The sequence below is a fragment of the Mytilus trossulus genome, chromosome 9, assembly GCF_036588685.1.
Source record: "Mytilus trossulus isolate FHL-02 chromosome 9, PNRI_Mtr1.1.1.hap1, whole genome shotgun sequence".
Classification (NCBI taxonomy): Eukaryota; Metazoa; Mollusca; class Bivalvia; order Mytilida; family Mytilidae; genus Mytilus; species Mytilus trossulus.
The window spans coordinates 25,440,539-25,466,353 of record NC_086381.1 but is presented as its reverse complement, the minus strand read 5'-3'; the positions used below and the strand labels follow the sequence as shown (position 1 = coordinate 25,466,353).

Below are 25,815 nucleotides of genomic sequence, written 5' to 3'. Positions count from 1 at the left end.
TTCATTTTTTTGTTTGAAAATTATTTTTTGTAGCTTCAAAATTAAATGACATATTTCCTAATCATGCTAATAATGAATTTCATTATTTGCACTAGTATACATTTTATTCACAATAATATATTAAAGCTATAAAATCTACAAAATTAGTTCCTTAAAATTGCTATATATATATAAATGTGTTTTGGATATTTTCCAGCCTCCAATAAAACAGAGAAGATATAGGTTCTAAACAGTGTTTAACAAGGACTTCAGTTGTTTAAAAGTACTTCAATTAGTACATGTTTATAAACAATAATATAAAACTGGTGTCAGGGATCCCAACTTGTAAATAATCTAAACAAAAATTGTTATGTCACTTTTCTTTTAATCTTTTAAAGCTAAATAAATCATTCAATCTAAAAGTCATATAAGTTTGACATTGAGTGCCTTGATGTGACATTAGAAATTGTCAACTGAATATTTCTTTTCATTCTTTTATTAGAATTCTGTATCAAAATTAAATCAATCATGAGAATAACCAATGTGTTTTTAAACGGATGTAATACATTTTATGGTTAAGAATTGGTCCATTTGGAAGTTTTCCATGAATAAATTAAGGAGAATGACTAATGAAGAAACACAAAGAAACATTAAGTCACATCTTTGTCATTCTGAACCAATATCATAGCTAAGCAATACACAAATAACTTTCTGAATGTCTAATTACTTTTGTCAATAAATGGTTATCTTCGTGAAAATTCAATCGACTTTGAAAATACTTTGAACTAAAGTAAGATGAAGTTGTTAAATTAAATTTTGTTGGCACTGCTTTTGTGAAGGACCTATTAATTGAGAGGAAATCGATCAATACTTCGGCTTAAATTTCTTTGTTATTGAACTGAGTAAATATAGTATACACACTGATGACTAATAATAAACGGCGCGTAATTTCTTTGTCTCTCAATAAAAGTATAATGTTGTTTATCAACACAAACTGTCATTAATAAAAACTAGTGTAATTGCTGTATAAACAAATTACATAATGTGTGAAAACATTTGTAACAGCTTGGGTCAAAAGATTACAAGTCGTGTGGCCAATACAGTGAAAACAATGAGTAACGGCAGATTGGCGTTGCGGGCACGTGCTCCAATAAACAAGCAATAATGAAGATCCTGATCGATAAAATTCCTTTACATTATCAGGGATGAACCTAACATGAAACATGACTTACCTGTCATTAACTGTGCATGTTGTCATCAAGTAAAACTTACCATATACTGAAACGAAAATTTGACAGATGCTGTTTACAGCTTCTTCATCGCCATGCTATTTACCCATCATTCTAAAGTTGTGGTAAGTAAGCGCATGCGTATGTTAAACTTACATCGAAATGGCGACCTACATTCTATGTTTGACAACAGGAGGCGGAGTTCCTCTGTTTACCCGAATGTCAGCCAGTTTAAAGCCTGTAGGTTGAAAAAAATATATTTAATTTTGAATTTTTGACTATGCATTCAGTCAATATAAACTGCAGCGTAGTGTTTGAGTGATTTTGCTGGGCTTGTCATAATTTGTGCCCAGCATAGACACGAGGCCGAGGTTGTTGAGCCTTTGATTTCGACCAAAATCAGTTTCTCACAAAGATAGTTTGTAGAGACAACGTCTCGGAACATTAAACCAATTTCCTTACTATTACATATTTACCAATTATGAAAGCCGATCACGAAGTAATTTGTTGACAAAAAGTTGCGATTTAAATTTTGAAGTTCCCACTGAAAAAAAATTAAAAATGTGCTCACATGTGGCGAAAGGGAGCTTACTCTTGTATTGTTTTTGTAAACAAATTTAGTAATGAATGATCATGAATGGTAAAGGGCGGGCAATTTAAAGTGCCCATGGAAAGCTTGGAAAAGTTTTTGCATTTTTTCAGTGTGTAAAACCTTTTTATCTTGAAACTTGCAAAATTGGTGAGCAGATTTTCATTTTCACTTGCCAAATATTGAAATAAACATATTTACATTTTTGGTATTTACAGTGGAGTCCCCGGTGTCCGCGCGGCCGGTGATACCGCGCAATAGGTTTTTTTAGTCATATCAACACAGTAACATAAGTAAAATGGTTCTTGTTATTGTTTTGGCATTCCGAAGAGATAAAAAAGAATAAAATCGACAAGTTCAAGAGTTAAATAATAACTGCAATCCCGTGATTTACAATATTTGGCCAATTTCCTTTAAAAAAATTACATCATCAGATAATATTTGTTTTATTTAAGTCAAATTTATATCAGATTGAAATAATTTTTGCTCTGCATCCTTTGCAGTGTTCTTGATTCAAATTCAGCTATATTTCGTTTCCAAAAATCTTTTCTTTATTCAAAATAATCTATTTTTGGAAGGCATGCGCGAAATCACCGGACATTGGAGGAACTCTCAGAACAGGGGTTTCCCTAATTTTGGTCACACATTACACAAAATCTTGTGGGTGAAACCATACAAACAGATGCTTCTAATAAATAAAAGTATATTATGAATGTGTTTACACAATATTATCCAATTATTGGTTTTATCAGTTGAATGAAGTGAAGTCATAAGTCTTAGGTGCGCGGATACACCGGACTGCACCGTAGCTGAATTTTGTCTCCAAATAACCTTAGATCGCCTCCAAATAACCTTTTGACATCAAGAAACAATTACTTTTCTATTGTGACGTCAAATGTTTGAATTGTTATGTCAAAGTTTACGGGAACCTGTATGATTCTACGTAATGGCGGACAAATTTGCATACAAGTGTAAATACGTCTATTGAAATCCCACTTCAACGGCACTTGCCAGCTTGATGAGTGTCTAACATTTTTAACTCTCTATCTTATTCAGACAGTGTTGTGAGTAATAAACATTTTAAGAAATAGTGCCAAAGTTCCTACTGTTACCATAATTGATACATTTTTCAAGAATTATGCTATTAGAAAAACAAATATTGTTCTGCAATTTTCACTGTAAATACAATTTTGCTGACTTTTTCCTTCCTTTCTTGTTATATAAAAGCTGGATTAAAAAGCAATGTACGACCTAGATTAATTCAGGGGTTTCATTATTTTTTAAGACTGGTGGTACCTTTAAGATTTTAGGGGGAACCAACCCAAAGGGCGAGGGGTCGGGGGGCCGCCTAAGGCAGGGCTCACGCTACCAGGCGACTTGGGCTAAGAAGTCGCTTTCCTGACCGTCACTTCGCTCTACCTGACCCCCAAAAGCGAAGACAAGTCGCCCTGTTGTTTCAATACTCGCTTTCAGTCGATTCCATCATTGGACATTTTCAATTTTTACTTTTATTGATAATTAAAGAAATTCAGACATAAACGATTCATTATCTTATGAAAAGAGATTGAAGCATTGTTTTTGCAGTGTGTAGCAAGTTATTTGATAAAAATACCACTTCGTGCACTTCCGAAAGTTCTGGTGCTTGTTACTCGAAAACGTACATCAACCTAACTTTCAGCTGGAAAATAAGTTTGTTACTTCATTTAAACATGATAACAGTTGCCTCCTTTAAATGTTCAATCCATTAATTGCATTAAAAACATCATGATCCTTTCCAAATAACTTGTCAAACATCGTTTATTTTTGTAATTTTTCTTGCTACCGTCCACCATTGACCAATTTCTAAACTATGGATCGGAAACGGACCAGCTATGACCGAAATCCATATTTTTACAAAAATTACCATGAAAGCACGGATAGAACAGCTGACAGAAGAATATTACGCATTCCACATGCATTAAAAGACTTTTGGTTACATCTAAATAAACTCATCATTGATTGGTGTATATAATTCCCTATAATTTATATGGATTGTTGTAAACTATTGTAAAGTTGCTTAACTCTTAGACTATTACACTAATATCAATATATTATGACCCAGCTTACCTTTATATATCTTTTGATGAGAAACACTGAATTTCATACACAAGATAGTTTTAATTAAATTGTAATTGATATATATATATATTATAATTTCTTTATCTTTAAAAAAAAAACAAACTAATTTTAGTGCTAGATATTTAGTTGGTAGTTTCTCACAAGGACCTTACGGAGGTAATATGAATTACCTATCTAAAAATGCCCACAATGACCTAGATTTTCACTAAAAATCGTAAATAATCAATATCATATTCAATGACTTCTCGTTCGAGACACTTCCAAAACAACGACTCTCAAACACGTGATCTCTTGCAAAAAACCACGTGATCGTATGTGTCGTAGATCGGCGGCAAATTCAAAATAACTTGTGGTTTGACGGACTAGAGTGAAAACTATGCAAAACAAAAATTGACGCGTACAGGTCAGAATTTCAAAACACTTTCTGACTTGAAGAAGTCATTTAATTCTGACTTGTTTATGTCAGAGCTCTGACTGTTAGTAAAATCATGGAAGTATATTGTTTTAAACAACTTTTAATTTGAAATGTTACTTTAATTGTATACTCAGATATGAATTGAACAATATATAAAAAGAACATTATTTACAAATGACCGTTTATCACGTTTATACTACAGTAAATTCCAAACATTGTAGCGCACCGCACGAATGAGCACTTCTCTTTCAAATCTCACCACTTCTCCCTATCAGTTTCAAAAAGAAAAGTCACTTCTCCCTATATTTCTGAAGTAGTATGAGCCCTGGCCTAAGGCCCCCAATGGGTTCAGGGCTAGCCCTGGCAGGGGGGCAAAGCCCCCTGAAGCTCCTAGATTTAAGGGATTTCAGCCTTAATTTTTTACTTTAAAAATTGGGGAAAAGTCTAAAATATTTGCTTCAATTTTGGGTAAGTTAACATTGAATTGGTTTTTTTTTCTAGAGTATTTCTCTGAAAATACATTTCTTATAATTATTTTGAAATCATTTATAAAATATGTATGACCTATAATGCAAGGGTTTCATGTGAAATGCTGTTTCAATGTTTTGTTTGTTTTATACTTTTATTAAATGTTTTGTATTTGTTCAATATGGTGAATGAAATTCATAAGTTACATACAATGTTGTATATTATTAAAAAAAATAATAAAACTTGTAGCTTTTTTTTATTGCTTTCTGATAACTTTTTGTTATAATCATAAGGTAAAAAGGGGGGGGGGGGAGGGGGCAAATTAATTAAAGGCTTCTCAACTATACAGTAAGTAACTGTAAAATTGTTTTTTCACATCTTCAGAGTTTTTTTTTTTTTTAATTTTAGAAGTCTAAAAGTTCGTCAGAAATTATATTTTGTTAACGTTACAGTTATATATGTTACTTCAGATTGTTTCACGAAATCTTACACTAAAAATTTCCTGCAGACAGCAGTCATATTTTTTTAAGTCACAACATAGAACACATATATATACATGTAGAGAAAACGGTGATCAGGGACAAGGTACGGTCCAACAGGAAACGAACTGATTTGATACAATTAACGATTTTCTGAATTTCATAGAATGTTCACCTTTATTAAACCTTTTATTCATAAAATAATCTGTGATACAAGATGCTTTCCTTTTCATAGAAAGCATAACTAGACATAGTTATGGTGGTGTTGTTTAAATTCATCAACAATTTGCCGCTTGAAAATATAGTGCTAAATCGTCGCATTATAAAGCGCTCTTACGATAGAGATAGAGACATGTGGTTTATAAGTATCACTTCTGCTTATTTTTAGAGGTGATCCTAAATTGGCAGAAGATATATAAATATACTTTAACGCTGACCTTGACGAAGACACCTATAAACATACACATGAACGTCGTACACAGAGATTATCACTTAAGTAAAGAAAGAAATTAGATTTTAACGATTTCAAAAGAATTTTACACATTATATTTTTGGTATTTTTATTTTTTCTGCCGGTACCAGACGCTTCCGTAGGCGGGTAAAAGTACCGGCTTTTAATGAATGCACTGTTAATTATACAAAAAAGAATGTGGTATGATTGCCAATGAGACAACTGTCCATAAGAGACCAAAATGACAGACATTAACAACTAAAGGTCACCGCACAACCTTCAGCAATGAGCAAGGCCCATACCGCATAGTCAGCTGTAAAAGGCCCCGATATGACAATGTAAAACAATTCAAACTAGAAAACTAATGGTCTCATTCATATCAAAGAATGAACGAAAAACAAATATGTGGCATATAAACAAACGACAACCTCTGAATTACAGACTCCTGACTTGGGACAGGCACATTCATAAATAATGTGGCGGGGTTAAACATGTTAGATTAATTGTGTCTACTTTTAATTTGAATGTTGTCTATCTATAATACACAGATGATTGGTTTAAGTTTTTCATCATCTGTCATCTAGCCAATCAGAATACATGTAACATAATATGTATTATCTGGGTCTCTGTTTTAACAGAAGTCAAGGATAACAGTATGGATTTGTGGGAAAAATGTTTTTGCCACTATCTATTCTTTTTGATGGTTTGATTCAAAGTCACCATAAGGGCCTAGAAGCTATAGACCCTGGACCTCGCCAAATACTGTTCTTACTCACATTTGGCGAGTTGGCAAGCGAGGGTTTCACACATTGTTGTTTGCTGATACTTGCATTGTTGTTAGCGAACAAATGTAGAAATTTACACTATTGGTATTTTATCTTAGAATAACACTATAGCGGCTTGGAATTACCATCTGATAGGGGGATAGTACCTTTATCGGAACTCCTGGATCAGGTGTTTTTAAGTTCACGATCCAAAAATTCTTTTTTTGAATTTCCGGATGTCAGGATTTAAATTTACTTAAATTCTGGAACTCAGAAATTCGTATTTTCAAGCCCAGATTCCAGATTGTAACCCCTCTCACCCCACCCCGTTCAATTTGAGAATTTGCTATTACCATGTAAACAGTCTAGATCCCCGCCCCCAAACCATATATGTTCTTGAAGGGGACAAGAACACAAATAATAAGAGATAAAAGGGAAGTCCCTTCGGGGTCACCCCACCCATCTTGTGTGAAAACTTGTAAACTATCCATATCCCCACCCCTAAACCATATATATTTTTGTATGGAACAATAAAACACATCAAATGAAATTGAACAGAAGTCCCTGGGGGTCACCCCCACCCCATTCATTTTGAGAATGTGCTAATATTTTGTAAACGGTCCTTAAATCCACCCCCTAAACCATATATTTTCTTGTAGGGGACAATAAAAGCAATGAAATGAAATAAAAGGGAAGTCCCTAGGGGTCATCCCCACCTTGTTCAATTTGAGAATGTGCTATTAGGCCACACTTAAAATATTTTGGTTTGCCCAAACCCTACCCATAGGTTCAGACAGTGGGTAGGTAGGTAGGCATTTTCTTTTTTTTTTCAAAAAATAAATTGAAGTATCAGATGTTTATTAGTCTTCATGCCTATTTGATTAAACAAAAAACTTCTTCAAATCAGGACAATAAAAGAATTTGAGTAGGCAGCTTTTTTCTGGGTAGGTAGGTATTTGTGCAAACAAACCTATTTTTTATTATGGTCCTATCTTGTAAATGGTCCAGCTCCCTAACCCCAAAACCATGTGTATTCTTGTAGGGGACAATAAAACAAATGAAATGAAATAAAAGGGAAGTCCCTAGGGGGTAACCCTACCCCCTCTTGTTTGAAAACTTGTAAACAGTCAAGGTACCCACCCCTAAACCATATATATTCTTGTATGGGACAATTACATTTGTGTAAACTAATCAAATGAATATTGGACCATAGGAATGTGAGTTATGTACATGTAAGCTTTGTTTGAGAGACTTTGTAACAGTGTCCTGTTACAATTACTTCTGGTTTGATAAGTTTTTATTTAAAAAAACGTTAGTACTTAATTATGCCAATTTAAATGATTGCCAGCTTTGGTATTGAATAATTAACTGTATTGGGTATTTTTTGGTGTTTTAGGCTGAAATTACAAATCTGAAATATAACAATTTCCACAGATCAGTATAATACTCATTTACATTGTAATCCTTATCATCACAATTGGATATAAATATGATAACCATGGGTTCAGAAATAGATACATGTACCTCAAGTACCCAATCTACCAGGTCCTGATTTGACTATAACCTGACTGTCTATTCGACAAGGTCCCGGTTTATCAAGGTGCTGAAATAAGGGACTATAACTAGACTTTATTCATTTTAATGTTTGGCACACTCTCACGAATTGAATATAGAGTCTTGCAAGGGTAACAATATGGCAGATGTAATTATTCTAAAGGTAAATAACTGTTTAAGATCCAGAAAGAAAGTTCCAAAGGATTATTTTCTATATTGGAATTTTATAAAGTAATTAGAAACATCATTTGGAAAATAGAAATTAAAAGAAAAAATTTAATACTTTTTATACTTTTATTTAAATAGAGTTATCTACCTTTGAATATTTGTGTCTGCTATATTGTTATCTACAGGGAGCTTGCACAAAAATAGAAAGTCTGTTCTTGGGAGTTCTCAGGCACAATGGCATTGGTCTCTGATTTTTTTCATGCATATTTTAAACATATTAACGTAGCCAACTCAAATTTTTTTTTATAGATGAGACTTGGTTGTGAACTTTAATTATGTTTTTATTTAGTGGTTGTCTATCCCATTTAAACTTGTTATGGCATTATCTATGTTGAATTATAGACATAATTATGTATGACACACATATCTCTGTTTTCCAAATCATTTGTAGCAGGGCTTGGTGTACATGTATGTCAATTGTAAATAATTGTGTTTTCTCACAGTGAGAAGTTGGGGGAGAAAGCAATTATCTCCCTTTATTTAGACACTGAGGTGAAACAGAAAATTGAAAGACTGTCTGGAACAATATTTTATAATGAAATATTGTCATTCTCCATATCCATGCATGTTATTTCAATTGGTCAGGACATTATTTGACTGTCATATATAATTATTGGCAAAAATAGATATAACTAAAAAGATTTTTTTTCTTCTAGTTTTGTATTTATTTTTAGGTAAACAAATATATAATAAACATGACTGGTTTTAATTGATTGAAATGAATTTCAATATTTCAGTTACCATTTCCTGTGATTGGTTCGCTGAATGGAGTACATATGTTTGGTATAAATCAGGATGTAGAATTGTTAGCCTCCACAACAGATGATGCAAAAGTTATCTGGAAAGTTTTTCATGAAAGGTAAAACATTAAACCCAACTAAAAACATTAAAATGAAAAAAATCTGTAATGAATATAAAAAAGATGTGGTATGATTCCCAATGAGACAACTGTCCACAAGAGATCAAAATGACACAGGCATTAAAAACTATAAGGTCACCATACGTCCTTCAACAATGAGCAAAGCCCATACTGCATAGTCAGCTATAAAAGGCCCTGATAAGACAATGTAAAACAATTGAAATGAAAAAAACTAACAGCCTTATTTATATAAAAAAAATGCAAGAAAAATGAAGCCTTTTATTATGAAATTGTAGTGAATCATGTCATTTTTATACTACCGCAAAATTTGAAAATTTTTCACCGTATATTGCTATCACGTTGGCTGCGTTGTCGTCGTCATCCGAATACTTTTAGTTTTCGCACTCTAACTTTCATTTGACTTTAGTAAAAGGGAATAGAAATCTATGAAATTTTAACACAAAGTTAATGACCTCAAAAGGAAGGGTGGGATTGATTTTGGCAGTTTTGATCCCAACATTTTAGGAATTAAGGGCCAAAAGGGCCCAAATAAGCATATTCTTTTTTTTTCACTCAGTAACTTTAGTTTAAGTAAATAGAAATCTATGAAATTTTGACACAAGGTTTATAACCACAAAAGGAAGGTTGGGGCTGATTTTGGGAGTTTTGGTTTTAACAGTTTAGAAATTAGGGGCCAAAAAGGGGTCCAAATAAGCATTTTTCTTGGTTTTTAAGTAAATAGAAATCAATTGGAGTTATCTTTCTTTGTATAGAATAGTAGTTGAATCAACTTTTTTGCACCATAACTTGAGTATTAGTGAATGGAAATCTATGAAATTTAATCAGAAGGTGTATGGCCACAAAAGGAAGATTTGTATTGATTTTTGGAGTTTTGGTCCTTACAGTTTAGGAATTAGGGGCCAAAAAGGGGGCCAAATAAGCATTCTTTTTGGTTTTTGTACCATAACTTTAGTATAAGTAAATAGAAATCTATGAAAATAAACACAAGGGTTATGACCATAAAAGGAATGTTGGTATTGATTTTTGGAGATTTGGTCCTAACAGTTAAGGAAAAGGGCCCAAAGGGTCCAAAATTAAACTTTGTTTGATTTCATCAAAAATTCAATAATTTGGGTTCTATGATATGCCGAATCTAACTGTGTATGTAGATTCTTAATTTATGGTCTCGTTTTCAAATTGGTCTAAATTAAGGTCCAAAGGGTCCAAAATTAAACTTAGTTTGATTTTGACAAAAATTGAATCCTTGGAGTTCTTTGATATGCTGAATCTGAAAAATGAACTTAGATTTTTGATTATTGGCCCAGTTATAATAAAAAATCTAAGTTCAAACTTTGTTTGATTTTATCAAAAATTATATAAATGGGGTTCTTTGATATGCCAAATCTAACTGTGTATGTAGATTCTTGATTTTTGGTCCTGTTTTCAAATTGGTCTACATTAAAGTCCAAAGGGTCCAAAATTAAACTTAGTTTGATTTTAACAAAAATTGTATTCTTGGGGTTCTTTGATATGCTGAATCCAAACATGTACTTCGATTTTTGATTATGGGCCCAGTTTTCAAGTTGGTCCAAATCAGGATCTAAAATTATTATATTAAGTATTGTGCAATAGCAAGAAATTTTCAACTGCACAGTACTCAGCAATAACAAGAAATTTCCAATTACACAGTATTGCGCAATAGCAAGAAATCTTCAATTGCACAGTATTGTGCAATAGCAAGTATTTTCAATTGCACAGTATTGCGCAATAGCAAGAAATATCTATAAATTGCACAATATTGTGCAATAGCAAGAATTTCAATTGGAGTTATCTTTCTTTGTCAAGAATAGGTAGTTGAATCAACTAAAATCATTGTTTTATACAATATACAATGTATATTCACTTTTACTACCAACTGATAAATTAAGACAATCTTTACCATTCAGTGATAACAAGCACATTTTTACATTTTAATATTTTATGATGTTTTTAAATGACTAATTATTGTTGCAAACTCCATTAGAAATTTGAATTGTGATTAGTTTTGGAATAAATGATAGGGGGATGTGAAGAAAAAAATTGGGGGGGGGGAATTCAATTTTTCTCATTTGAAATTTCATAAAAAAAAGAAATTTCTTCAACTATTTTTTGAGAGGATTAATATTCAACAGCATAGTGAATTGCTCAAAGGCAAAACTAACTAGAGGCTCTAAAGAGCCTGTGTTGCTCACCTTGGTGTATGTGAATTAAACAAAGGAAGCAGACAGTTCATGACAAAATTGTGTTTATGTGATTGTGATGTGTTTGTACATCTTACTTTACTGAACATTCTTGCTGCTTACAATTATCTCTATCTATAATGAACTTGTCCGTGTAGTTTCAGTGGAAAATGTTAGTAAAAATTTACAAATTTTATAAAAATTGTAAAAAATTGATTTTAAAGCACAATAACTTCTTAGGGGGTCAATTGACCATTTTGGTCATTTTGACTTATTTTTGAGTCTTAAATTGCTGTACATTATTGCTGTTTACAGTTTATCTCTATCTATAATAATATTCAAGATAACCAAAAACAGCAAAATTTCCTTAAAATTACCAATTTAGGGGCAGCAACCTAACAACAAGTTGTCCGATTCATTCTCAAATTTCAGGGCAGATAGATCTTGACCAAATAATCAATTTTACCCCATGTCAGATTTGTTCTAAATGCTTTGGTTTTTGAGTTATAAGCCAAAAACTGCATTTTACCCCTATGTTCTATTTTTAGCTGTAGCGGCCATCTTGGTTGGTTTGACTGGTCACAAAACACAATTTTAAAACTAGATAGCCTAATAATGATTCTGGCTATGTTTGGTAAAATTTGGCCCAGTAGTTTCAGAGGAGAAGTTTTTTAAAAAGTTAACTAAGATTTACGAAAAATGGTTAAAAATTGACTATAAAGGGCAATAACTCCTAAAGGGGTCAACTGACCATTTTGGTCCTGACTTATTTGTAAATCTTACTTTGCTGAACATTTTTGCTGTTTACAGTTTATCTCTATCCATAATAATATTCAAGATAAAAACCCAAAACAGAAAAATTTCCTTAAAATTACCAATTCAGAGGCAGCAACCCAACAACGGGTTGTCCCATTCATCTTAAAATTACAGGGCAGATAGATCTTGACCAGATAAACAATTTTATCCATTTTCAGATTTTCTCTTAATGCTTTGGTTTTTGAGTAATAACCAAAAACTGCATTTAACCTCCATGTTCTATTTTTAGCCTTGGCAGCCATCTTGGTTGGTTGGCAAGATCAAAAAACACAATTTTTAAACTAGATACATCAATGATGATTGTGGCCAAGTTTGGATAAATTTGGCCCAGTAGTTTCAGAGGAGAAGATTTTTGCAAAAGATCATGGAGATTTACGAAAAAAGGTTAAAAATTGACTATATAAAGGGCAATAACTCCTAAAGGGGTCAACTGACCATTTTGGTCATGTTGACTACTTAATTGTAAATCTTACTTTGCTGAACATTATTGCTGTTTACAGTTTATCTCCATCTATAATAATATTCAAGATAATAACCAAAAACAGTAAAATTTCCTTAAATTACCAATTTAGGGGCAGCAACCCAACAATGGGTTGTCTGACTCATCTTAAAATTTCAGGGCAGATAGATGTTAACCTGATAAACAATTTTACCCCGTGTCAGATTTACTCTAAATGCTTTTGTTTTTGAGTTATAAGCCAAAAACTGCATTTTACCCCTATGTTCTATTTGTAGCCATGGCGGTCATCTTGGTTGGTTGGCCGGGTAAAAAAACACACTTTTAAACTAGATAGACCAATGATAATTGTGGCCAAGTTTGGTTTAATTTGGCCCAGTAGTTTCAGAGGAGAAGATTTTTGTAAAAGTTGACAACGACGGAGGCAGGATGACTACATACAACGGACGCCAGACGCCAAGTGATGAGAAAAGCTCACTTGGCCTTTTGTATATCTAGTTTAAAAAATGTGTCTGGTGACTAGGCCAACCAACCAAGATGACCGCCATGGCTAAAAATAGAACATAGGGTAAAATGCAGTTTTTGGATTATAACTCATAAACCAAAGCATTGAGAGCAAATCTGACTGAGGTTAAATTGTTAATCAGGTAAAGATCTATCAGCCCTTAAATTTTCAGATGAATTGGTCAGCCCGTTGTTGGGTTGCTGCCCCTGAATTGGTAATTTTAAGGAAATTTTGCAGTTTTTGGTTATTATCTTGAATATCATTATAGATAGAGATAAACTGTAAACAGCAATAATGTTCAGCAAAGTAAGATTTACAAATAAGTCAACATGACCAAAATGGTCAGTTGACCCCTTTAGGAGTTATTGCCCTTTGCAGTCAATTTTTAACCATTTTAACTACTGGGCCAAATTAATCCAAACTTGCCCACAATTATCTTTGGGGTATCTAGTTTAAAAAATGTGTCCGGTGACCCGGCCATCAAATCAAGATGGCCACCACAGCTAAAAATAGAACATAGGGGTAAAATGCAGTTTTTGGCTTATAACTCAAAAACCAAAGCATTTACCCGGTAGAGCAAATCTGACATGGGGAAAACATCTATGTGCCCTGAAATTTTCAGATGAATCACACAACCTGTTGTTGGGTTGCTGTCCCTGAATCGGTAATTTTAAGGAATTTTTTCTTATTAGCTCACCTGGCCCGAAGGGCCAAGTAAGCTTTTCCCATCACTTTGCGTCCGGCGTCGTCCGGCGTCCGTCGTCGTTGTTAACTTTTACAAAAATCTTCTCCTCTGAAACTACTGGGCCAAATTGAACCAAACTTGGCCACAATCATCATTGGGGTATCTAGTTTAAAAAATGTGTGGCGTGACCCAGTCAACCAACCAAGATGGCCGCCACGGCTAAAAATAGAACATGGGGGTAAAATGCAGTTTTTGGCTTATAACTCAAAAACCAAAGCATTTAGAGGAAATCTGACATGGGGTAAAAATGTTTATCAGGTCAAGATCTATCTGCCCTGAAATTTTCAGATGAATCTGTCAACCCGTTGCAGTCTGCACCAAAAACTTTTTCAACTACTAGTCCGAAGACCAATATTCTGACATTTTTCATATTTGTCCAAACAAAGTTTTGTAAAAACTTACTAGTCCGAATGAAATTTTATTAGTCTGGGGCATCGGACTAGTGGCTAACCGTGCAGACTGCCGTTGTTGGGTTGCTGCCCCTGAATTGGTAATTTTGTGGAAATTTTGCAGTTTTTGGTTATTATCTTGAATATTATTATAGATAGAGATAAACTGTAAACAGCAATAATGTTAAGCAAAGTAGGATTTACAAATGAGTCAACATGACCGAAATGGTCAGTTGACCTGTTTAGGAGTTATTGCACTTTATAGTCAATTTTTAACCATTTTTCGTAAATCTTAGTTATCTTTTACAAAAATCTTCTGCTCTGAAACTACTGGGCCAAATTAATCCAGACTTGGCAATAATCATCTTTGGGGTATCTAGTTTTTAAAATGTGTCCGGTGACCCGACTATCAAATCAAGATGGCCGCCACAGCTAAAAATAGAACATAGGGGTAAAATGCAGTTTTTGGCTTTTAACTCAAAAACCAAAGCATTTAGAGCAAATCCAACACGGGGTAAAATTATTAATCAGATCAAGATCTATCTGCCCTATAATTTTCAGATGAATCTGACAACCCATTGTTGAGTTGCTGCCCCTGAATCGGTAATTTTAAGGAAATTTTGCTGTTTTTGGTTATTATCTTAAATTTTATTATAGATAGAGATAAACTGTAAACAGCAATTATGTTCAGCAAAGTAAGATTTACAAATAAGTCAACATGACCGAAATGGTCAATTGACCCCCTAAGGAGTTATTGTCCTTTATAGTCAATTTTTAACAATTTTCATAAAATTTGTAAATTTATTTTTATTAACATTTTCCACTGAAACTACTGGGCCAAGTTCATTATAGATAGAGATAAATTTAAGCAGCAAGACTAGTAAAGTAAGATTTACAAACACATCACCATCACCAAAACACAATTTTGTCATGAATCCATCTGCTTCCTTTGTTTATAATTCACATAGACCAAGGTGAGCGACACAGGCTCTTTGGAGCCTCTAGTTTTGGTTATTATCTTGAATATTATTATAGATAGAGATAAACTGTAAACAGCAATAATGTTCAGCTAAGTAACATTTACAAATAAGTCAAATGACCGAAATGGTCAGTTGACCCCTTTAGGAGTTATGGCCCTTTGTAGTCAATTTTTAACCATTTTTCGTAAATTTGAGTGATCTTTTACAAAAATCTTCTCCTCTGAAACTACTGGGCTAAATTATTCCAAACTTGGCCACTATCATATTTTGGGTATCTAGTTTAAAAAATTGTGTCCGGTGACCTGTCCAACCAACCAAGATGGCAGCCACAGCTAAAAATAGAACATAGGGTAAAATGCAGTTTTTGGCTTATAACTCAAAAACCAAAGCATTTAGAGCAAATCTGACCGGTGTAAAATTGTTTATCAGGTTAACCTCTATCAGCCCTGAAATTTTCAGATGAATCAGACAACCAGTTGTTGGGTTGCTGCCCCTGAATTGGTAATTTTAAGGAAATTTTGCTGTTTTTGGTTATCTTGAATATTATTATAGATAGAGATAAACTGTAAACAGCAATAATATTCAGCAAAGTAAGATTTACAAATAAGTTTACATGACCAAAATGGTCAGTTGACCCCTTTAGGAGTTATTGCCCTTTAATGTCAATTTTGAATCTGCTTCCTTTGTTTAATATCCACATATACCAAGGTGCGACACAGGCTCTAAAGAGCCTCTAGTTTGGGAACTAAAAATATTCTAAAAAAAATTTCTATACTTAAAACAATGAAAGAGATAAAACAATTAAAGTTTGTTGGAGACTAAATTATCTGTAGAAATATGCCACTAATTGGACCAGAGAGGTTGAATAAAGTCAATAAACAAGGGGTGGTTATCTAATACCTTGCATCTGGTTTGTATAAACTACATCACAGTTCCTTAACACCCAGCATGTATAGTGGCTCAGTCCACCAGGATACATGACATAGAAACATTTAAAAATGTAATATAAGTAGGGCAAAGGATGTATAGCCAATCAAATCATTTAAAACTCCCACCATCAAGTAGTGGTACAGCTGGTATTATCAGCCTTGTAGTGGTGACTGTACAGACTTGTCATGAGTGTAGTAATGTCTGTCTCATGATACACATGGTTTATTTAGAGATTTTTTTTTTGTGCATCAATTTTAAAATAAAAAGGATTTAACAATGCATTGTTACTGGTATATGCAGGTAAGTGAAAGATGTAGAATGTATGTCTTATTATTTTATATAAAATATTTTTAAAACAGTTTGAATTTCTGATTTTAAAGCAATTTGTGCATGTGCATTGTTACTTTCCTTATACATGTATAACTTTGCATCTGTTTTAAATTAGGCCATAATAAAAAATAGGTTTGTTTGCCCAAACGCTACCTACCCAGAAAAAAGCTGCCTACTCAAATTCCTTTATTGTCCCGATTTGAAGAAGTTTTTTTTTAATCAAATAGGCATGAAGACTTATAAACATCTGATACTTCAATTTCTTTTTTTTTTCAACCTACCTACCTACCTACCTACCTCAACCTTTGGGTAGGGTTTGGGCAAACCAAAATATTTTAAAATATCATAATCCCCCCTCTTCAAATATTTTTTTAAGTCTGAGCTGTAAGCTGCTGTAAAAATAGCATAACTGTAGCTTTGATTGAATAGTTGTGTATATATCATGGCCAGTGTAACACATTCATGTTTCTGAAGAACATATTACAAGTATATAAAAATTGTCATTATAGACAATAGTGAGAGAATTGATAACAGGTTTAACTGTATAATAGCATTAACAACTTATCCCAAACTTATGTACAGTGACTCAGATAACTGTTGCAATTAATTACTTATTCTAAATTATATGCAGATAAATTGTGATGACCACGGTTATTTAATGTTTCAATATGTGAGAGCTTCAAATTATGTCCTGAATTTTCCTTATAAATCAGGTTCAAGTTGTAAATGAATATCCATGGGATCACTGTAATTATTTACTTTCATACCCTTTGTTTTGAAGTATGTATAAATATAAACATGTTTGTAGCTTAGGCAGAATAAAAATTGTAATCCTATCCAGATGTTACTGCTCAATAGTAATTGTTTTATTTTCCCTGAGACTTTCTACAAGCATTCTGTAGGGTCACACCATATTGTACTAAGGATGAGCATCAACCTTAAATCATGATAACATAAAGCACTTTAAATGTTTTTTTCAGTGTAACAATGATAGCGGTATCCCAAGATGATATGGCTGATGACTGTCACCTGACCAATCTTCTCAACTATGCCTTCCAGATCGTTGTTCTACTCTGTGGATTAGACGAAGTTACCAACATCAAAAATATTGAAAGATTTAAAAAAGAATTGAAGGTATGAAATAAATCTTATAAGTAGACATCTAACAATTGATATGTTAAAACATGAACAATAGGTAAGGAAACAGCTTGTTGAAGACTTAAGGTATATAAAGATAACTTATGTTACTAGATTCATAGGGTGTATATGTGGCAAACGGATGGAACTAAAATACTTAATATTTGAGGACTAATAATATGCTTATTTAAAGGTAAAATAAGTAGAAATATATTATTGTATATTCATTAGATTTGCTGAATATGTTAATTCTGATGACTGTAAATTCAGAAATAATTGCATAGATTTATTATTGAGATTTGTCATTTTAGACTAAAATGATATTTTAAGTTTTATGAAATAACCTGTTTAAATGCAAATTTACACTATTGTGATTATAATCCTCTTGCATTTTTCACAATAATAACAAATTTGCAGTAATTTTTAAATTTACAGTATTACAAGTTAAAGTTAATCATACATTAGATGATGCAGAATTTAGAGAACATAATCCCATATCATAAATGAGTTAGTTATATAGTGTGAATCCATATTCATACTTATTATTATACAGTCATAATACAGACAATATAACTCTGAAATCAAAACAAAAAGAATAGGCCTAAAAGAAAATGGATAAGCTCTCAGCTGGTAACTTTAAGCTCACCTGTGGCCTCCTTTTTATAGGTCAAAAGTGGGAGTATGTGAGCATGCTCATTAAAATTTGTTTGTGATAATATAACACTGAAGACCTTCCTTATACTTTTTTATACCCCCGCTTTAAAACCCTGCTTTAAAAAAGGGGGGTATACTGTTTTACCTCTGTCTGTCCGTCCGTCCATCAGTCAGTCCGTCCCATGAATATTTTTCGTCGCATTTTTCTCAGGAACTACAATACAAGGATTTCTGAAATTTGGTTTCAGGGTTTATCTAAGTCAGCTATACTGTGTGATGCGTTTTCAGATTGATCACTTGACAACTTCCTTTTTACCGAACACTTGTATGATTTTACACATGATAGCCAAGTTGAAAATTTTCATCACATATTTCTCAGGTACTACAAAACAAGGATTTCTGAAATTTGGTTTCAGGATTTATATAAGTCAGCTGTACCTTGTGATGCATTTTCAGATTCATCACTCGACAACTTTCTGTTTACCGAACACTTGCATATTTTTACACTATTAATATTATCCACTTGCGGCGGGGGTATCATCAGTGAGCAGTAGCTCACAGTTTCACTTGTTTTAATTTCTCAATGTATTTTATATATCAATATGATTTTAAAATAAATTTTATTATACAGGTGTGTAACCAGCTAATTGACAAGTTGGTAGAACCACCGGTCAGTTTCAGTACACTAACAAATACTGTAGAAACAATAGCATCACCAGAAAGCACTATTCTGCAGGTGAGATTACCATAATCATGAGAACTAGCTGATATAAAATAAAGATCTCTTTTTGATACATTTAACCAAAAGTAAGGGCTATTTGAAAAGCATAGCTGCGGAATGTGAGGCAGTCTGATTTATTGATTTTGGGTGGATGTGTTTTCTTCAGAATTATTTGAAAATCATTATGATCATATGTGAGACGAAAATATACTGTAATATGTGATTTTTGTCTAAACCTTTACAAAATTAGAATTTTAGTTTTCAAATATGTTGTGCTTGAGCTACAGCTACGGAAATTAAAAAAAAAGTAAACTTCTTCTAAATATGAATAAATTAAAGAATTTTCTTCAGAAAAAAGTATAAGTACATAAGTTTAATAATGAAAACTATCTATTGAGTTATAAAAAAAACATATGCATTAATTTGTTGGATTTGAGGTCTCTTATGACTTTAACAAACTACAGAACCTAATTTAAACTTAATATATTTCAGAATTTCTTAGATGCCTTTACAGAAGCAGCTGAGAGCTCGTTTGGTTGTCTTTATGTGGATGACAGGATTGTTGTGGCCACTAGGAAATGGTGGTCTTTATCCTCCAATGAACTGGTGCTATTGACCTTACTGATATCTTCTCTACAGAGATGTTCCTCTAGAGATATACCTATATTCCTACCAGACAGTCATCCCACTGTACGATATTGTATATTATGATTTATAATCCTTAAAAAAGCTTACTTCTTATCTAATCTTAATTCATTCTGTTAAGACATATCAAATGTAACCCATTGAAGATTCATCAATCAGAATTAACAATTCATTCTGACATCTCTAAATCTCCAAATGTCTTCGCAACATAAGGTTTATTTCAATCTTCTTACTTTAATTAAAAGGAGATTTTTTTTTAGATGAAAAGAGAAAGCATTATTTAAAGTAAAGAGGAAAACACTTTATAAAGGTCCATTAGTACGTCTGTTTCGCTTGAGGACCCAAATTCACAGTCCACTGAACATAGAAAATAATGGTGTTTGCTTCAATTAAATGTTTTTGGTGATGGCAGGTTTTGATGAAGTTAATTCCAATCAACTTGGAAGTTTGTACACATGTTCCCTATGATATGATATTTCTTATTTAAATGCCAAACTAGGGTTTTGGCTCCAATTTCACGGTCCTCTAAGCATAGAAAATGATAGGGGACTGAACTTTTTTAAAACCTAAGTAACTGGTAATTTGACTATCGAAAAAAATTCCTAGTAGTAATAAGAAGGAATCTCTGTTTGTTAACCTCTTTTCAGTGTGAATCATATTTTTATGCCCCCCTCCATAGCTGAGGGGACATTAACTTTTACCCTTGTCTGTCTGTATAAACATCCGTCTTTAGCTATAAAACCAGGTTCAATCCACCATTTTCTACATTAGAAAATGCCTGTACCAAGTCAGGAATATGACAGTTGTTATCCATTCGTTTGATGTGTTTGGACTTTTGATTTTGCCTTTTGATTTTTGATTTTCCTTTTTGAATTTTCCTCGGAGTTTGGTATTTTTGTGTTTTTACTTTTTCCATACATCCATATGTCTCAAATTAGGTTTCTGGAGTCAATTTCACAAAAAAAACTTAAGACTAAGTTTGATCGTAAGTCATGAAGAATTTTGTGAAATTGACTCCTGTTCTCCAACTTAAGTTTGCCACAACCAAATGTTATAAAACTTATACACTATGCTTATTAACAAAAAAACAGATCAAAATTGAAATTAGGAGGCGTCACTATTGACATTCTAGAGTTGTGCCCCTTTACTAATGTAAAAATTGCTGAAATTTTTGTATCTGTTCTCTTCCTTTAGTTTGCCTGTACCAAATGTTACGAAACTGATACACAATGCTTATTACCACAAAACACAGATCCTGTTTGAATTTTGGATGTGTCACTATTACTGTTCTAGAGTAATGGCCCTTTACAAATCAAAAGATTGCAGAATTTTTTGTTTCCGTTCTCTAACTTTAGTTTGCCATTACCAAATGTTTTTAAACTCATACTCAATGCTTATTACCACAAAGCTCAGATCAAGTTCCAATTTGGGTAGTGTGATTTTGACTCCTTTGGTTATGTCCCTTTATAACACTATATGATATGCAAGATATTCATCTTTCCTTTTAATTTTATAATGTTTCAATATAAGCTCCTACATTTATAGAAATATTATATATATTACAGATACCTCACAGACTGATGACCTTCAGACTGACTAAAAAGACAGAAGTATGTGTGATATGTGGACAGACACCAAACCTTACAGATTTAGAGAATGAGGTATTGTTATATTCGAAATTAAGGGGAGGTTATTCAAAACATATAAGAAAATATGAATATAACATTACTGATATAAGTATATTATTATTTCCTTCTTGAAGTAATAAAAATATCGTATTCAAATAGTACTTCTGACTGACATATATAAGGTCAAGGATAACATGATTGAGACATTACCAAAATATTGGATAGTGTATTAAACTGGCACCTGACTTCTTTGAAAGAAAAGACAACCAATCAAAAACATAATATGGCCCAGAAAGCCTTTGCATGTGGTGCATGATGGCTGAATAATTTAACTAATTGATTTATTAGATAATATATTTTAGATTTAATCATTTACTTTATTTTTAGGTAGGAAGATTTTGGAGGCCAGCTTATGATTCACTATTATCAGCTACATCAATTGTTCCTAGAAACATCCCTTCAAGTATGGTCTTAGATCCAAATATACAATGGTAGGATATGTTATTAATGATAACAATTATGAAATAAAATATTAGACAAGATTAATCAGTCAGTAAATAGTGGATTTTAACTTGTACACAAAAATGAAACAAGAATTATTCAAAAAAGTTAATAGCACAAAAACCACCAAGACAACCACCAACACCAATCTGATTAAACAATGTAGACAAACCAATAAAGACAAACAAAAACATAGCCGATGTATCCTGATTTGGTACAGTAGCAAACTGTTTTAATCTAACTAGTTCGATGTTCCTGCAAACCTCCCCCTTTTACCAATTTATACCATTTGTAGTTAAATGAATACTCACAGTTATATTAAAACTTTATTGGAATCGCTACATAATCATGAAAGTGAAAATTTATTTTTCTATTCAGACTTTGTATGATTTGAGGTGATAGTTTAGATTTTTATGGGAATATATAACAAGAAAGATGACTCTTTGTTTACAAAAAAATGTTTTTTCAGCTTTCTGCTTGTAAACACAGAGACCAGCAGATGTCTAGGGAGTGTGCACTCAGAAAGTAGTGGTCCTTTAGGTAAATATCACCTGTTATTGCAGCTTGTTAAATTATTATGCATGTACATGACTACTATGTAAAATTGAATATTAACATTTCCGGCAACATATTTTTAGCTCACCTGGCCCAAAGGGCCAAGTGATCTTTTCTCATCATTTGGCATCTTGCAACTTTCGTCCAGCATCTTAAACTTTACAAAAATCCTCTCCTCTGAAACTACTGGGTCAAAAAATCAAACTTGACCACAAACATCATTGGGGTATCTAGTTTAAAAATGTGTGGGTTGCCTGGCCAGCCACCCAAGATGGCTGCCATGACTAAAAATAGAACATATGGGGTAAAATGTAGATATTTGGCTTATAACTATGAAACCAAATTATAAAGAGCTAACCTGACTGGGTCATGTGGGTTGAATTGATTATCAAGTCATTTTACCTTTTTTGGTTATTATCTTGAATATTTTCATAGATAGAGATAAAATGTTAACAGCAATTATGTTCAGCAAAGTAAGATCTTCAAATAGGTCAACTTGACAAAACTTGTCAGTTGACTCCTTAAAGAGTTATTGCTCTTTATAGTAAATTTTTAACAATTTTCATAAATTTTGTAAATTTTTAAAAACCTTTACAAAATATTTTCTTCTGTTACTAATGTGCCAAGTTCATTACAGATAAATATAATTGTAAGTAGCAAGAACGTTCAGTAAAGTATAAACTTCAAAAACATCTCCATCACCATAAGACAATTTTGTCATGAATCCATCTGTGTCCTTTGTTTAATATGCACAAAGACCAAGGTGAGCAAAACAGACTCTTTAGAGCCTCTAGTTAACAGTACACACCTTTATCCTGTTAATAGATATAAGAAGATGTGGTATGAGACAACTTTTCATCCAAGTCACAACTTAAAAAAAAGTAAACCATTATGGGCTAAGTACGGTCTTCTACATGGGGTCTTGGATCAGACAGCTATAAAGCTATAAAGGGCCCCAACAATGACTAGTGTAAAACCATTCAAACAGGAAAACAAATTGTATAGTCAATATGAAAAAACAAGAAACACTTAAAAACCACATCGAAAAACGACAGCTACTGATGTAGTATTATGATGATTAACACATTGAATATGTTTTACACTATAAAAAAAACTACAAACATTGTATTATAGAAAACATGATGTATGTTGATTTATGTCATTCAGACTACATTGTATTCTTACGTTTTCCATTAGTGAGTCATTTAAATTAAAAATCAAATTACATTGAATTTACAGGTGATTTTTTAACAGTTCCACAGAGGAGAGAAGTATTGTCATCATTTTATAAGAAGATGGTTGGAACATTCTTTACTTCAGTCATAGAGGGTAGTGACACAGGTAAAGTGCTGTCACTTCAAGTTCTGATATAGAGAAATACGTTTTTTATTGACAAATTATAATAAATCTACAGACTTTTGTTTGAGCAACCATAAAGATGCTTGTTTTAAGGCTCAATATACTGTGTATTCATTTATTAGTGAATATAAATTTTCATGAATATTGATGTCTTGGTTATGCCAAGGACTGCAAATAATCCTATTGAAAATTTGTGCTTAGTTCAGCTGGCTTAGTTTATCATTGTGATTCATGGTTTATAATACCTCAATCTACGAAAGTCATAATCATTGGTATCCAACGAGCATTAATGAATCTACATTTGACAATTTTTCTTATTTTTACTTGTCCTGATTTTGACATAATACCAACAACTCAACAATCAATAGATTTATTTAAATTGGTTAACCATTCATGAACTATTAGCAAATATTTTGTGTATATATTGGAAAGGAATTTAAAACCCTTTTTTGCTTGAATATTTTTCTGTAATAAATAAGCATTAGTCAAATTCTGTATTTCAGGGCCATTGGAGTTTACCCATCAGCCTATGGAAACCTACATAACAACTGACTCCCACAAGTGTTACGCCTTGCAGTCAGGTCCTCATCAGTTATATGTTGTATATACAGATAGCATCCCTACCTATGCTATGAGGTTTGTATATAGATAATAATAAAATGGGGTATGACTGCCAATGTATTTAAAAAAAAAATGAAGTTCAACAGGTGTATAGTTGACTTTGGAATAAGATTGGATATGAAATGAGATCATGAAGAAGTGGTATGATTGGCAATGAAACAGCTATCCACCAGAGATAGAATTACACAAATAAAAGCTACTAAAGTTCTCTGTACAGCCTTTAACTATGAGTTAAACAAACTCTGTCTATTAACCTATAAAAGGGTCTGACAACAAAATTTAAAACAAACCTTAAAAGAAAATGATATACAGCAACATACAGAGACAGACTAAATCTCATGCTTATTACTTGGAAAGACGCATACAGAATGAGGGGTGTTCGTAAGAATTAGTGGCACCTCAACCTAGCTTTTACTGAAATTTAGCTATATGGGAATAAATGAAGATGGATTGCAGATTTCAATAATATTCCAAACCAGTAACACAAAAAAGGGACATCTTGAGGTCAAGCAGAATAGATTAAGCAATTTTACCAGAGATTAAGATCAACACATTCACAGACAGATCTGACAAAATTAGTGCTGACAACATAATTTAATATCTTAATTAACAATAATATTTATTTGAATAATTAAATATTTAGTTTTATAAATATATGTGTATTTATAAAATATTTTATTTTAAGATCAGTGTCACATAAAACACTATCTTTGTTGACAAAAGACAAGAACATCCAAGTGTGATGACATAGAGAAGAAAATGTCAAAAGTACAGTTCAGAAAAGAAATGTAACAGCAAAAAACAGATAGAGACAAAGACAAAAGTTGAAAGAACGACAAAACTCAGAAAAAGGCAAAGAGAACAAAAACAATACAGATGAAGTGAAAATGGTATTTAAAGTAGTTGTAGAGAGTTTATTCTAATTATGTTTTATGTTTTTCTTTTTGAGTTATTGATTGATAATTTTGTCAAACACAGACTTTTTTCTTGAAATTCCAATTGGGAACACATATAACATTATCATAGTAATTAAACCATATTTTTATGCCCCACCTACGATAGTAGTGGATCATTATGTTTGCTGGTCTGTGCCTCCGTTCGTTCGTCTGTCTGTGCGTCTGTTCGCTTCAGGTTAAAGTTTTTGGTCAAGGTAGTTTTTGATGAAGTTGAAGTCCAATCAACTTGAAACTTAGTAAGGAATATTTATGTGGTTGTTGTTCAAATGAAGGAATGAAAGCATAAGTAAAAATTTATTTCTTGGCATGATTTTCCTTAAGAAGGGAGTCTCCAAAAGTTTGTCTTTACTCCAGTAATCATGAAGGTCTTCTGTTGGACCAATCCCATGGCAATTATCATCCCAATAAAGTGAGACATGTCATCCTGATTGACATTTTCCAATTGTTTGAAACAAGAGTGTGGCTACAGATTTTGAGGGTCTGGGGTAGCAAAGACGCCTGTAGCACATAGGTTTGTCTCCTCAGCCAATTACT

General features: G+C 32.5%; 2 protein-coding genes across 3 annotated transcripts in view; one reads left to right on the top strand and one right to left on the bottom strand.

Moving 5' to 3' along the window:
* The window catches only part of LOC134685375 (zinc finger E-box-binding homeobox 2-like), a 47,775-nt gene extending 46,405 nt beyond the window's left edge, over positions 1 to 1,370 (bottom strand). Inside the window, exon 1 of one of the 2 annotated variants that reach the window (XM_063545082.1) lies at positions 1,252 to 1,370. The gene's annotated coding sequence lies outside the window, so the exon portion shown is untranslated. Of the gene's footprint in view, positions 1 to 1,211 lie in introns of both variants that reach the window. The other variant, XM_063545083.1, reaches the window with a different exon arrangement.
* LOC134685377 (protein fuzzy homolog) lies at positions 1,349 to 25,511 on the top strand. Its single transcript, XM_063545090.1, has 11 exons — positions 1,349 to 1,448; positions 9,012 to 9,133; positions 17,485 to 17,638; positions 18,927 to 19,031; positions 19,509 to 19,706; positions 21,227 to 21,322; positions 21,677 to 21,780; positions 22,260 to 22,330; positions 23,585 to 23,686; positions 24,208 to 24,340; positions 25,011 to 25,511. Exons 1-11 carry the CDS (start codon positions 1,371 to 1,373, stop codon positions 25,066 to 25,068), a joined length of 1,221 nt encoding a protein of 406 aa, XP_063401160.1. The 5' UTR covers positions 1,349 to 1,370; the 3' UTR covers positions 25,069 to 25,511.
* The last annotated feature ends 304 nt before the right edge of the window (positions 25,512 to 25,815 follow it).

What these genes read in the sequence shown, in the direction of transcription:
- LOC134685377 (XM_063545090.1), top strand. Translation starts at nt 1,371, where the DNA reads ATGGCGACCTACATTCTATGTTTGACAACAGGAGGCGGAGTTCCTCTG. An exon ending in GATTTAAAAAAGAATTGAAG is followed by an intron (nt 17,639 to 18,926) that starts GTATGAAATAAA and finishes TTTATTATACAG; the next exon opens with GTGTGTAACCAGCTAATTGA. An exon ending in CATAGAGGGTAGTGACACAG is followed by an intron (nt 23,687 to 24,207) that starts GTAAAGTGCTGT and finishes TCTGTATTTCAG; the next exon opens with GGCCATTGGAGTTTACCCAT.